This window comes from Parambassis ranga, chromosome 2, assembly GCF_900634625.1.
Source record: "Parambassis ranga chromosome 2, fParRan2.1, whole genome shotgun sequence".
In the NCBI taxonomy this organism is placed as follows: Eukaryota; Metazoa; Chordata; class Actinopteri; family Ambassidae; genus Parambassis; species Parambassis ranga.
This window is the reverse complement of record NC_041023.1, coordinates 14,317,488-14,332,481: the sequence shown is the minus strand read 5'-3', so window position 1 is coordinate 14,332,481 and position 14,994 is coordinate 14,317,488. Positions and strand designations below refer to the sequence as shown.

Sequence of the window (14,994 nt, the reverse complement as noted above, 5' to 3'; positions counted from 1 at the left end):
CATTCAAGCATTCAGGATTTGTGTCGAATTGTAGTTTTTGTATTTTTTTTGTCCAGTAATTCAAGTTGTGGCCACATCTTTTTAGGATAGTTTCTCATATGAAGTAGGAAGTCACATACTCAATATAAGTAACCAGCTAGAAAAAGGGAGTGGGGTGATAAAGTGCAGTACATTGCTGGTGGGATACCTTAGAGTTGTAGAAAAGACTTTGGCTCCCTCTGGTGGAACAAAAATGGAAGTGGATCTATGGACATAATGGGCGCAAATGTTGACTTCAAAATATATTTATTTTAAGGTAACGTTTATAAAGATGTTACCTTCTGATTTCAGTTATTATATGATTTTATTGTAACTAATCTTTCCCTGTGTTTATTTTCACCCATGCAGTTTAGAAGGAAAATGAGGAATGAAAGGAAAGGAAAAATGTGGGAAAAAAGCAAACAATCATACTTCAAACTATTTATTATTGTAGTACAGTTCTTGTAAATATCTGCAACCTCTGAGTATTTTTTTCTTGTGATGCTTTCAACAGGTTAGCCCTGCCTCTGCTTGTGTCTTGGATTTGTTTTGCAGAACACAAACAAACGTCCCCTCCGCCGAACAAAGAAACAGTCGTTGCAGCGCCTCTTCAAGGCTGTCTTGGTTTTCATTCCCACAGACGGCTGGATGCAGGGAAGGTGCTGACACTGTCCTAAAAGAAAGGGCTCACGGTGATCAGGGAAACCAGGCGAGGTGGCTTGGATGGAACTAACTCTGGCAGATGACAGGAGAAATACACGAGGAGCGAGTGTGCAAACACCTCTGAATGCACTGGCTGCAGATGATGAAGATGTCAGATTTAGCCGTGTTATCAGAGCCATTTGCCGAGTCAGAGAGGTAGCCAGATGCTTTAACAGAAGGGGTGCCATGATATCAACAGCTAGAGAGAAGAAGCCAGAGTAAGTGTTAGTCACTCAAACAAAATGTGACATTTTCAGTCATCCAGTCAGCTGTCACCTAAGGCTCTGGAAAATTGTGACAGGTACTTTCTCAGTACTTAATGGTATTACATAGAGGGATCATACATCAAACAAAACAAATTACTTAATAAAGGAAATTCATTACTTGCAGCTGTATCTGGATATTAAACATTTCCTTTTGCAGGGATCAAGACTTTATCTGCCTAACTACATAAAATATACATGTTTAATTAAGAAATACTTCAGAGAAACTGACAATGTCTCTGTCATGTTTCATTTTGTAATTTATGACTAAAACCATCCAGTACTTACCAGACTTTTGAACAGTATTCAAAACAAATATTTCAATGCATATGCATATGGCCTGAGATCATATGACACTACACCTACAGCTGTGCTTGGGACAAGTAAATATAATAATTTAAAAGCTGCTGTCTTCCTTGTTTAATAAAACGAATAAAGATACGGTCTCTTCGCAGCATTACTATGCAACACGCCAAGGAGACATGTATGTCAGAGCTGAGCTGCTAGCGTTTAGCCAGGCAGTATAACGACCACTGAAAAGTCCCAGACAGTCCATAGTCATACTGCACAGTCAAAAATGTAGACAAACCTTTCTGGAATCCCTAAAAGAGTAACGAATGGGGATTGTGCCCCTGAATGTTGGGTTTTAATCGCCACAAGACCACTGCGATGCGATTGTCTCTCGTGAACCTCACACAGCGACTTCCGGTTTGGAAAGCGTGATGTAAATTAATATCCTCAGTTTTGTCTGTCAGACAGTTTCCCTGTAAGGCCGAAAAAAAATTGCATCACTCAAAATCTTAAACGCATCGTCTCAATCCTTCGTGTTAAATGGATAATATGTGCTTGAAAATCCGGCTTTTGCTGAAGAGCCTACCGGTTATGCTAGAGGAACATTTAGCCTGAAAGGCAAACCTCGGGGTAGAAATTCCCCAGACCCGCATCCTTTGCAAAGCATCTTGGGAAACTGGCTGTTGTAAACATGGCGGCCGCAGTGGGCAGAGTACTGTCCTTCAGTAAAAATGCTAAGGTGCTCGTTTCGCCTCTGAGGCTGTCTGCTGTACCTGCTCACCGCTACAGCTTAGATGTTTCCAGCACTGGCGAGCCCATTACTCACACTGGCCAAGTAAGCTAAAAGTGTTTTGTCTGTCACAGATTATACTGTATGGCCTTATCGTAGCTAACCTTTGCTTCGTGCTATCGGTGCTAATTGCATCCATTTTCGGACAGTCTTTGATTTGACGTATTTAGCGCTCTTAATATCTAACGACTGCTAATAGGTTTGGTTTAAATGAGAACTACTGCATATAATGTTTTTGTCAGCTGTAAAAAATAACAGTTCCACACTAGTCCGAGAGTTAAGTCAGTATCAAAACGGTATACTGTGCTCTGTTGTTTGTCACCCCGCTGCATCATAATGCATGTTTTCCTTTCAGGTGTTTGATGAAAAGGATCCCAGGAGGGCCAGATTTGTTGGTAGACAGAAAGAGGTAAGAAGTCAACAAAGGAATGACTTTTATCAAATACTGTTATTTCATTGTGGAAAAATGTGGATCGTGTTAAGAATGTTGAATCTTGCTACTCCTATGTGGTATTGTTTCTTTTTGTTTAAGATAATTTAATAGTAATCTTTTATATTATCTCTGTAAAGGTGAATAAGAACTTTGCCATCAAGCTAGTGGCAGAAGAGCCTGTGACTGACATTGGGGAAAGAGTGGTGTCTTGTGATGGCGGTGGAGGAGCTCTGGGACACCCAAAAGTCTACATCAACTTGGTAAGATCCATGCACATCACTATGATAATGACATTATTACTAAAAAATATTACTTTATGATACCATGGTTCAATCTTTTTATATGTTGCAAAGCAAACAAATTCACAGAAATAATAAATCATTCGTTCCAAACTATGTCAACTCTCCAAGATCTTGGGTGTCTCAGCCATGCAATGCAAAACCTTAGCTTAATAAATGTCTTGCCGTAGTGACATTACTTGGGGGACTACAAAATTCAGGCACTGGCTTGATCTTGGGTTTTGTACTATACACTAGTTTTGTAGGTAGAAGAGCATATGTAAACCAAGGCAGCAAATGCTGAATAATCAATCTACAATTCAGCTTTTATCAATGGTTTGCCTTGATATAACTACTGCTATTGAAAAAGAAATAACTACTTTATGCTGGATGACAAGCTCTTGGTAACCTGCAACCTAACAATGTGGTGCTGCATGCAGCAGACTGCCTGTCTTGTATAACGAGTGAGTGCTATAAAAGAATAACAGAATACGTTTGTTAAGAAAAGATACACACACACACACCGACCCCCTTTTTAAACCTGTCTCAATACAAACACTAACTTTATCATTCTTTTCTCCAGGATAAAGACACAAAGGTGGGCACATGTGGCTACTGTGGATTACAGTTCAAGCAGAAGCATCATCACTGAAACATTACCTCTGTCTTTGCTTCTCTGTATAAGTTACCATATTGGTTAATAAATTATGTATTGTCTGACAGATGAGTGTAGTCTCATTCATAAAGCCTGCTGATTAAGTATTGCAGATTTGCAGTGACAATATTCTCCATGGTAGAGGGCAAAATGTTCCATAAACAGTAAAAAGGTGTTGGTCTGAGTGAGAGGATTTGGTTCTCTGTGCAGTTCCACTATGTTACAGACAGGGGTCAGCAGTGTTCTAAAGATAGGTTTGACATAGACAAAGGTAGCAAAAAGCTCTTTCTCCTCAGAAAAACAAAGCCAGGTTTTAGGCATTTTTCTAAACCAGACCAAATATTTTTTTTTTTGCTTTTTAACAGACACTGGAATCATTTGTGTGTACCGTAGTTAAGGTTTAATAAAGACAACTGAAGAATGTTGCATAGCATATAAAAACTAATACCTCTGTGTTTCCTGTATGAGTAACTGATCAGGAAGAATATGGAAAATAAGAGGATTCTCCTCTCTGCTGTTTACTGTGAGCGGCGCTATGAGAGCACCCTTAGCATTGCTTGTGCTCACCACAATCTGTGCTGTAAAGTCTTGCTCTGCCAAACCTGGAAAATACCAGGAGGGAGCCAGCCTGATAAGACACAGCAGCCCGGAACAATACATGTTTGAAGAAGATCATATATATATTTCATCAGGCTTATTCTCCATAGACCTCTGCATGCCAAATTGGCCTGCGCTTGGCTCAGGCTCCAGACAGCACGAGCCTGCTCTGTCCCCAGTGATGCAGCCAGTGGAACTGCATTTTCCACACCATAGAGCTCAGGTTGGGAAAAGTTGTCAGGCAGATATAATTGGCCCTGGTGACTCCTGGAAGTGAGGCTTATGCTGTAGTTAACCTCATCTATAGTCGGACCACAGTGGATGATTGAAGGGGAGAGAGGTGCATTGTTAAAATGAGCCAGGTCAGTGTCAGAGAGCTGAGTGGTTGGTCTTGCGGTTGGTAAGTCTGAGTGGTTCAGAGGTGGTGGTTGGTTGAGTTGGAGGCATTGCCAGGGGCAAAGTCTTCAGATGAAACTGAGCATATGAATTGTGCTGAATTAAATAGTGCAGTATTTTTGTGCTTGGGTTAAACTGCACTGTTTAATTATTCACTGGCCTTAAATGCACCACCCAGTGTGGTATAATCTTCTTCAACATCATATATGTCAAGTAACTCCAGACTGTAAAGGTGAACAGACTCATTCACAGGTTTGGAACTGTCAAATCCACTCAGCCTGTAACATTATACAGCATACATTCTGCATTATAATATTAGATAGTAATTGCAAATACAGCCCTTAAGCATAACGTGACCTGGACTGTTGGGTCAGACCATTCAGACAAAGATAAGCTCAAATGAGGCTGTAATCATATTGAAAATGTCCTCACAATAGATAATGGAGTTAAATGCCACTGAATTCTTTAACACAGCGTTCCTCCACAACAATCACTCACTCCACACAAAACATCCTCCTCGTTGCTGTAATTGCCCTATTAAAATATTTCTCCTTGAAGATGTGTCACATTACAGACCCTGCGGCTCATTATGGAGCTCCCTGCAGCCAATTATCTGAGCCTCCATGTCTGGTATTCAGTGTGACCAAAAGGGGCTCACAGGCAGATCTGGGAGCAGCCTGTCCTCCTCAAATCTACACTTTACTGTATGAGAGGCACAACAGAAAACTGACCTTTGGTCATTGTCTCGGGGCAACTCCACTCAGCTCCACTTTAGAGTCAGGTGACAGAGCTTCTGACCTTTACCATGGAAATAATGACTTGTTCTTGTGCCAGGAGCTCAGAGGGTTACCGCAGGGATCGAGACACCTCTGGCGACATGTGACAGTTTTTGGAGGAGAGAGTTTGCACTCAGCACTTTGATAGCCACGGAAAACCAAAGTGTGTGTGACAAGACACAAGAGACTTAGAACTGTGTCTATATGTATGCCAACGAGTGTGTGTGTGTGTATGCAACAGAGACTCAGACAGTGTTGAAAGGAAATAGGTGTCAGACGGAGGGTGCAGAGGAGAGTAATTTGAAGTTGTCAATACTTCCTGTGCAGACATTCCACCAGAAAGTGTTTCAGAAAAAGAGCCACACTGTGTAAAAAGACCAATAATACATGTTAATATATTTAAGGCAGAACATTTATGATTTTTTTAAATAAAAAACTTTCCCCCTATCCTCCCTCTGTCTATTCTCCCATAAGACACAAAGGGCCAAGGAGCTCATAGTGCTGTGAGCCAGACAAGTAAACAGTAGATCTAACATTCTCTGACCTGTGCAGCAACACACCGAGTCTTAATCATATTATATGGCCCAGGGAGCAGGCTTTCGTGTCAGACTGGCTGTTGGGTTACTCTCTTGTGTGTCAAGAGCAGACAGAGGTGAGGTGAGACGTGTGGAGGGAGGAAAGGAGGGATAAGATGGAGGATGGGGATATCAGATGCGGAGTCAGGGCAGAAAAAGTGGAAGGGGAAGAGATGGCCAATGAGAGAAAAGTCTCTGAGGTCAGAGGAGCAGGAGGGAACGTGAGAAGGTGAGGGAAAGATCACAAAAAGCTAACGTAAATGATCAGCCACAGTTTGAGAGCAGTTTGCATAATTTTTCACTCCCTGTCCAGTTCACAGTGATAAATTAAGTATTTTCAGATAAATGTAGTGGCATTCACTAATTCAAAAGCTTTAAAAACAATTATGTTACTTATAAGTAAGTTCACTCAGGAAGATAAATGATAGATGTCAGCAGCAGAGAAGACAGTGGCTTTACCTCAAATACAAAACCTAAATCTGACAAAAACTACAAACCTCTGCCATCTACAAGTTTTCCCCATTTTCTTAGCTGTCATGGTGGCTTTAATTTACATACATTTTTCACACCTGTCATTCAAGCTGGATTAGAAGTCTGTGTACTACTGTCACTCCTCTGACTGTTCTCACTCATAGTGATCGGTCCACATAGGGTCTTTGTTTCCCATCATCTTTGTGGGTTTATGGTTTATAGGCCTGCAATGTAAGCCTGTATTTTTCGTTTACTCTCACAGCTCTTCATAGCATAACTTTTGGCCACAGCTGTTTCAAAAGGAAAAGCACTAACAATTAAAAAATATCCAGAAGAACATCAGTTATTAGCTGGAGAACAAGCTGGTGTCCAAAAATATCTTTTTTTATATAGTTTCTTTAAAATTAGGGCTTCAAAGTGTGAATGTAAGATGTTTTACTAACTTGTTAAACTAACAGATGGAATTATGGTTGTGCAATAGAAACAAATGCATTTAAAAAATGTTGGTTTGCAGGAAATTGACATTTCTTAATGCAATTTATAACAATAAATATTAATATAATGTGGGAGAGAAGCCCTGTCTCAAACAGCTAAAGGTGGGAACATGCATATCTCCTAACCTCCTCTCAGTACTCAGCCAACCTCTTATCTGACTGCGTTCCATATCCTTCATGGCACTCTTCAAATCTAAGTCTTAAAAAAGGAAACAAAATAATGGCGGTTTGAGCACATAAAGTTTAGATAGAGCGACAGAAAATTCTGAGCAAAAAAAATATAAAAGATATATCTGCAGTGTAGCACAATAAGATCCTGGCCACCAGTGAGTGGAAGAAAGAAAACTTTACAGAAATAAGAAGTCAGATGTCATTATTTATCATCTTAAATCTTACTTATTTATGAGGCAGAAACAGAATGAAATTCTCGGTTGAATTCATCCTGAATTATTTAATCTGAAATGGTTAATTCCATACAAAGCCCAGGCAGATCCCTCCTCTGTTCTGATAAATACTTTATCACTGTTCCTAAATCGAAAAACAGGAGGAGGAGAAGGATGGAGTGGGGGTGAAAAAAATAACTTCTCACTCTCTCTTGTTGTGCTGCATTTTAGAAAGTGTTACTTTAAATGTTTGGTTGGCTAAATAGGTGAAATTTTCTTGAATAATTAAAATGGATGGAAATGCATTTTTTTAAACATTCAGTGTATTTCTCAGATCATTAAGTGATGTTTCTTATTATTAAACTCACAGGTATCAATTATTTTGTGACATTAACTTAACCACTTTTATCAAACATTTTGCTCATGGTGAATTTTCTTGCAATCCCAGGTTGACAAAGTCAAAAACGGCCTAATGAAAAGAGACGCATCGCTGATTGCAGCTATATCTGGAGCTGAGGTGGAAGTGGCATCGATTTAACAATTTAGCAGCACCCTCCTCTGTGTGTTTCCATTAGTCACGGCTGAATACCACCCACTTTCCCCCTTTCACTCTCCAAACACACACAAACATACTCTGTCTCTCTCACACACACACACGCATATCCAAAGCTGTGGAGCTATATTCCACTAGACCTGACCAGGATTTAGATCATCTTAAGTGATTCCACTATTGGTTCCAGAGCAGGGGACAGCTAATGTAAGGGCACACTCAGAGAACTTTGCCATGCTACAGAATACACTTTTTATTCTTGTGACTCAGTGCATGTGCAGGCTATAGTGCAAGTGTACAATATTGTATATTTTTCATGTGTGTAAACCGTACAACCTTGCAGCAGGACAGTGTGTAGTGAGAGTAGTTTGTTGTAAGACGTCTCATCATTGTTGAAGTTCATCAGAGTCTTTTGAGGTGTTAGAGAACATGAGATTACCAAAACAGGAACATACACTGCTAACTGACCATTCGCCAAACAATAACCATGAGTGACCGTAATAAATGAGCGACTTCAACTAAGCTACAGACTTGGATTCCTTCACCATGGAGCTTCAGTACGAGCCATACTTTGCATATAAAGAGTTTAAAGCTTTAAGCTATTCCAAAATGCATTAGAAACAGTTTATGGATGAATCAAACTGCGCTAGCTTAGCATGCCTCATCATAAAAGGTTGCATGTCTGCATGGGTTATCAGCAAGTAATGACATTACATTTTTGCACTTGATGAAATATATATAACCAAAAAATGCATAGCACATCAATTCTTGTCTACCTTTTCCCAAAACAAGAAAGCAAACCTGTGTTGTGTAGCGCTTAGCGAACGGTCAGTTGGTTATGTCACACAAACAAAATATAGACTTTAACTCCAGCTGTCAGAACGTCCCACAGACGCTACATCGGTGGACTACAATGATGATGTAGACCGAACAATTTCGAAGGACTGTCCGGGCGTTCTGCTGTCTATCACTGCGTCATTTAAGCTTTTCCACACCTCTGCTGCTTTGGGCTGTTGGAAGGGAGGGCCATGGAAAACGCCATCCACCCATTCTCTGAGTGTGGCCACTGGTGATTCCTGCTGCCTGTCTGTCTTGGTGACAACCAGATTCGTGGGATATCCGGGTGAGGATGACCCAGTCGATGACAACATACAGGGGGGGTATTCTGGCTGCAAGCTGCCATCCAAAGACACCGCAGTGTGAGCAATAGACCAGATTTTCGGCTTGGTGTCTGTGCTTTGGAGGTCTGGGTTTAGAAAGAAGGAGTTGTTTTGGTGTTGGACTGGTGTGAGTTTAGGGCAGTCCGGGGACAGTCTCTCTTTTCCGTGCAGTGGGTCTGTGTTGTTCATGAGGTGCCCATGTGGGAGATCTGTGCATGGATTGGCTTTGTGGTCCTCAGGTAGAAACTGCGTCTTAGGTTCACAGTCAGAATCTGACTCCAGCAAGTCAAAGTCCTCAAGATCACTCTGTAGGTCTGCGCAATGTTGATCTGCAGTAATAAATAATGCCAATCAAACTTCAGCAAAACCCAAAAGAAGCAACTGTCTATGACAGATGGAGGCTTTACCTACCAGGAAGGTCTTTGTCCCTTTTTAGTGGCTTCTCGGCTTCGTCACTGTCATCTTCACAGCCGCGGTCATCAGAGCTTTTACAAGCTCGTGGTGACCATGTCACCTTGTTCTCCTTTTTCAGTCTCCTGCGCGCATTGGCAAACCATGTGGACACCTGAGAGAGGAGAGGAAAGGAGGTCAGCAAGGATCTTGAATTTTAATAGGTGAGAGAAGGAAAGATGGAAAAAACCAAGGAATACATAACCTTCCTATATATAAAATATTTTAAAGTCCCACCTGTGTAAGGGTCATCCTGGTGATGATGGCAAGCATTATTTTCTCCCCCTTAGTTGGATAAGGGTTCTTCTGGTGCTCCTGCAGCCAAGCTTTCAGGGTACTGGTGGTCTCTCGGGTGGCGTTTTTACGTCGTGCAGCTCCTTCAGAGCTGGAATATCTGAGCCAAGTGATAATAGAAACAGTAACAATAAGTGATTGAAAAGACTCAATAAATTACTATGATCCATATCAGCTTCTGACTCCCAAAATGGATATTTAAGTTATATACCAAACTTACCCATATCTGTCATAAGGATACTGTCCAAATGTGTATTCATAAGGATAGTAAGCAGGAGTTTGAGATGTCCCCACATGTACAGATGCAGCTCCTTCTTTGGGATCCAGTGTCCCCTGGAAAAATAAATATAATAAATCGATTACATAAGTAAGTAACTACTGTGAGATAAATATGATAAATCCCTCAGACTGAAGGCAATTTTCAACATGTTTTCATTGCTCTCCCTTTTTGGTATTGCGCGCAATTACCAAAAGCATCAATGAACTGAAATGTGACACTCACTCTGGAGTATAGAGTGGCGGCATCACTGGCGCAGGTGTTGTAATAACTTTGGCTCTTTGAATAAGGGCCGCTGTAGACCCCAAGTCCAGTTCCGGGCGTGAGCTGGTGGCCCGGAGAGCGCAGCATCGCGTGGGGCGGAGGTGTTCCCGTCTCCAGGCAGCCGGCTAGAGAACTGGAGGTCATCAGAAACTATGGAGAAAAAAAGGACTCGGTACTTAACTTATAAACTTCACTTCTTAAGTAATTTGTCGCATTGCTCTTACATAAAACCCAAATAATCTTTGCATAAATAAACAAAAGAAAAATGCGTTTTTTTGTCAAATTGCGATATTTATGATACGAATATTGTGAAATTTACAAGACTGTTCTTCCTCGTTTCTTAGCCTAAATCCCCAGCAAAAAACTTTAATAATGAGAAATGTATTTACTGTACCTGCGGTGTGGTGGAGTAGGAGTATCCCAGCTGAGAGTAAGCCATGGTTTAAATCAGATCAAAGAAGCAAAAGCAGGGGTGCAGACGCGTGGCGACATCCAACAGCATCCGTGCCAAAAACAGATTTTTACCTCTGACACTAGTTCAGAGCAAGTTTCCAAGTCAGCTGTCCAGTTTTTGAAATCTGAATATCTTCTACCACCTTATCCAAATGATGGCACGCAGACATTTACGCACCACTTTCATTTTACGCACGGCTTTAAAAGTAACTTCTTGGATACACTTGCAGTTCCGCCTCCTTCAGCCAGCTGCTGCAGCCTCTACAGCGTCTTGATGTATCTTACAATCCAAAGCGAGCTTGTGAGTGGTGTAACTGTGTGTGTGTGTGATCAAACCATGCATCTCTGTGATGCGCTCTTTGGTTTTTATGGCGCGTCTCTCTGACGTCACCCCCGACTCGGCGTGTGTATCCTGGTGTTCATATCAAGATGAAGAAACTCACCTAATTAATTCCCTCCCAGTTTTCTTTTAGCTCTGATCCGCGAGAACAGATCTGCGCAGCACAAGTGCAATAACCCCCCCCCCCAACAGTCCCCAGGCGCAAAGAGACTGTGATCAATTCTCCTTTCCAAATAAACACACATCCACACACACACATCCACAAGCACGCACACATTTACGCTTACACACTGCACGGCACATTATGGCCAGAGGGGGAGATCAGGGACGTGATGCGTTGACACCACATTGACACGAGATGATTGATGACTACAACCTGATATTAGCATAATCGTTTTGCCCTGTAGTTTAGATAACTTGTCACCACGGAAAATCTCGCTGTCACCCACATATTCATGAGTGGGGAAATTTCAGGTCTCCTCCAAGCAAATTAATCAAAGAATAAACACTCTATGCATTCCCTTGAGTAAGCACCTTTAGCAGCTGAATGGCTTGTCATGTTTTTAATAAACTCTTAAGCTGCCCTGACGATGTGGAAAGATTTTTTTCTCAACCTGCACTTAGTTATTTAATTAATTTTTATTGGTAGAGGAGGAGGCAGACGTGGGCAGGTGAAATGTGGGAGTTGTTAGAAAGAGGACAGCAAAATATTTGGATACATTAGTGCTATTTTAGGGATAGAGTGAAGGGAGATGGAAAGATGTGAAAACACTGGGATACAGGCATGAGAGAGAGAGAGGAAGAGTAAAGGACAATTTTGTATACGGTATTGTTCAAATAGAGCAGAGAGCTTTTATACATTTGGCTGTTCAAATTTAAAATTTCATTCCATTTTATTGACTTGTGATCCTGTATGGAGGCCATTCTAAATCACCATCCTCTACATGGCCTATTGACCTCAACTAAGCCAGTAGTATTTGAAAGTTTATCATTAGAATGGAAGACATTAAACCACCTCAAGTGTGCAACCATGATACAAAAGAGGATAGAAGAACTTTGTTGACTTTGCACAATGCAGCTTTCTTATTTTACAGTGTGCCAAGTATGGGTGCACCATCTGGGCTTAAAAGTGAAAAGCTGACAGTAGGATTTTAGTGATAGTTTAAGTAAAGACTTGGAAAACAAAATAATAGTCAAGGTTTTGGGATATGTGCAGATATCGCAACATCGACCTTTTATATGATTTAAGGATATATGCATGGCTGCATTTAGTACTGCCATTTTATTTAAACAGCTTAAAAGAATGGAGTCTGTTTCAAAGGAGGGAAAAGCTCATGTAAACATGGCCGTGGTGAGAATGACAAGGGCAAAGAAAGAAAGCTCTTTAGCTAACTCCAGAGGTGAGGAGATCAGGGCAGATACATGGGTCAATAAACAATAAAAAACATAAAACTAAATAATGCTTTTATCTGGTTAATGTGCTACAAATGTTGATTGTGATATTCCCCAGTTTATCGGGGGATTTCTGTGGCGATACTGTGATATATTTTAATGGCCCCCCAAAATACTGTGAATGCTATTGCCATTGTTTATTTCTATTACAAGTTGTAGAAAGAATAAAAGGAAAGTGAGGTAAGAACCTCTACATGCGAAAAAACCAACCAGAAGAAGTATATGTGGAGCAGAGGGAAAGCCTAAAGAGGCAAACTTTGGAAGCTGAAGAAATTGTTAATAGTCAGGGGATCTGCAATGGAGCGAGGGGATGTGGAGAGGTAAAAGGACAAAATATTCCCAGTGCACCCAGAGTAAGGCTGGAACAACAGAGCTGCATCACCAGAAAGCATCCTGGTCCCCACAGGGGAAAAAGCATCTGTGTACCGCAGCATGATTGACATTCCATTTGTCCCGTGAAAGGTGCTCATATACTGAACATGGACTAACTGTCTCTCCCTCATCTGTGCTCAAAGCTCGGAAATGAAGTTATCTCCCTGCAATGGCGCTGCACGGCTTCACACAAAACATGTGTCACTCAGAGAAAATGGCAATTTGTTTAGGCACTGACAATGAACATGACTGTGTTTGGTACAGTTTATGGGGAAATAGCTTGTGAGGTATATAGATGAATGAACAGACTGAGGAGACTCTGGATGTAACTTCCAAACCTTTTGTTATCTTTCTTCAGGGTTTTCCACAAAGAATGAGTATAAAGCCTTAGCACGGAGCTGCATAGATTATGTTATTTCCCTCTTTTTGAATATTCAATGGTCTAATTATATATTAATATATTGTCTGCTTATAAATTTATGGCATTCCTCCAGTATATATTTCTTAAGGCTTTGCGTTCGTTAGACCGTGATTATATCTTTCTGATCCCGTTCCCCTCACATCAATCATTCATTCAAGATGCTCCACACAGAAAAGAAAGAAAGGAAACACAGTTTTAGTTCCTCCTTCCTGCTTCCAGCTCTAGCTATTATGCAGTAGGTGGGGCATGGGGTTAATGATAGAAGCATGTTAATGTGCCAGAGGAGGAGGGCTAAGTACTGCAGAAAGTGTTTGCAAGAGGGGGCTAAACAACTCCAATCACAAGTTCTTTCAATCACACTGCGTTGGATTTGAACATTTCTTACCTTAAAATCTGAAATCTATGCATATTTAATCACTGTTTAACATGTAGATGCTTTTTGAGCCTTCATCTTTGTTTTAGCTATTTCACCTTGAAAAATATCTCAGCAAATCAGAAGGGCCCAAACTGAAATGAGAATGCTGCTAACAACCTGAGTGAAAAGAGGATTTTATTGTTTTATTGCAGTAGTGGATATAAAATAAGCATTCTGTTTCTGTGGAGACAGCACTGTCAGCAGATTTATTTTTTTTTTTACAATTAAACATTAAGAAAACAAAACAAAAAGGATTTTTTTTAAATGTAATTAAATACATTTATGTTTTGTTTTATTTTGATTTGATAAGGCATGATAATTTATGATAATGATTTTATTGCAAGCTATCCATAACCGTAAAGATATCCGTAACTGATGTTTGTATTCTCCAGATAATCACTAATACCCTCCAGAGTTTCATCCAAAACAGTGCACCTGTTAAATGTTGAAATTTAATTTTGTTTTCAGCCACTTTTTGTCACAGTTAGGCACTAAAACTACTTGGTTATGATTCAGGATAAATTTCAGGGTGTGCAAACTTCTCCTGTCTCTGTTGTTTTCTTGGGCACCATGGTGAAACCAGCCGGAGTCCCATCCTGACTGGAAGATTTTAATGCAGTTCCAGATACACTGAAGCATCATACTGCCACCACCATGTTTGACTGTGGGAACTGTTATTTGGGTTATATGTGTGTGTACAGCATGATACCAATCCTCACTTTGAAAAAAAGAGGGCTAATAATATTGACTTCAACTGGACAATGGACAGAGCAATGTTTCAGCCCTTGGGCTGGAGGCTCTCGACCTGCTGGCTTTAATTGGTTGGACAAAGTGCTACCAACCCTCTTCATAATCCTGACAACAAATAAAACTATATCAAATATTTGTATGATATGGGATGTTCCTTCGTAACCTACTAAGGTAAAAAGGAAGTCTAACGGTTTCTTTCTCTGCTCACAGCATGCTGCCATCAGATAAATGAGGATACTGTTCCGTCTTTTGCCAAGCTTCTGCTCTTTGAGAACAGGGAGGGACGCTCAGACAGAAAGAAGAGGACAAGCAATAAATGCATCATGAGGAAAGAAAATAGATTTTTCTTTTCCACCACAAGACATGGCCTACAGCGGCTGCCTCTTGTTAAGCACAATGGCACCAACCAAGTACAAGTGCAAACCAGGCTAGACCTGATCCACAAACAAGGCTGCCAACACCGAGCAACCTGTCTGACCACTGGGTAGCAGTTGTGCTGTCTCTCCATGCTGCTTCTTCTTTGCTCCTGTGTCTAATAAGAGCCTTCTGAAAGACGTGGAGGGGCTGAACTCTGAGTGGGATACTATAAATGCCCTGGTCTTCCTCATCAATGATGTAAGACAGAGGAACAGAGACAAGCTAACCCTCTTAGCCACCGTGCAGTGTGTGTGTAA

At 40.9% G+C, this 14,994-nt stretch overlaps 2 protein-coding genes across 2 annotated transcripts; one reads left to right on the top strand and one right to left on the bottom strand.

Annotated features, from left to right (window-relative positions):
* The first annotated feature begins 1,942 nt into the window (after nt 1-1,942).
* ndufs6 (NADH:ubiquinone oxidoreductase subunit S6) lies at nt 1,943-3,497 on the top strand. The gene is made up of 4 exons (XM_028399484.1): nt 1,943-2,109; nt 2,420-2,473; nt 2,635-2,757; nt 3,359-3,497. The coding sequence occupies exons 1-4, from the start codon at nt 1,966-1,968 to the stop codon at nt 3,425-3,427; spliced, it is 390 nt and encodes a 129-aa protein (XP_028255285.1). The 5' UTR covers nt 1,943-1,965; the 3' UTR covers nt 3,428-3,497.
* A 5,083-nt stretch (nt 3,498-8,580) lies between these two features.
* irx4b (iroquois homeobox 4b) lies at nt 8,581-10,604 on the bottom strand. The gene is made up of 6 exons (XM_028399656.1): nt 10,512-10,604; nt 10,079-10,267; nt 9,797-9,909; nt 9,520-9,676; nt 9,244-9,397; nt 8,581-9,161 (listed from the first exon to the last, which is right to left on the bottom strand). Exons 1-6 carry the CDS (start codon nt 10,554-10,556, stop codon nt 8,581-8,583), a joined length of 1,239 nt encoding a protein of 412 aa, XP_028255457.1. The 5' UTR covers nt 10,557-10,604.
* Nucleotides 10,605-14,994: the final 4,390 nt, after the last annotated feature.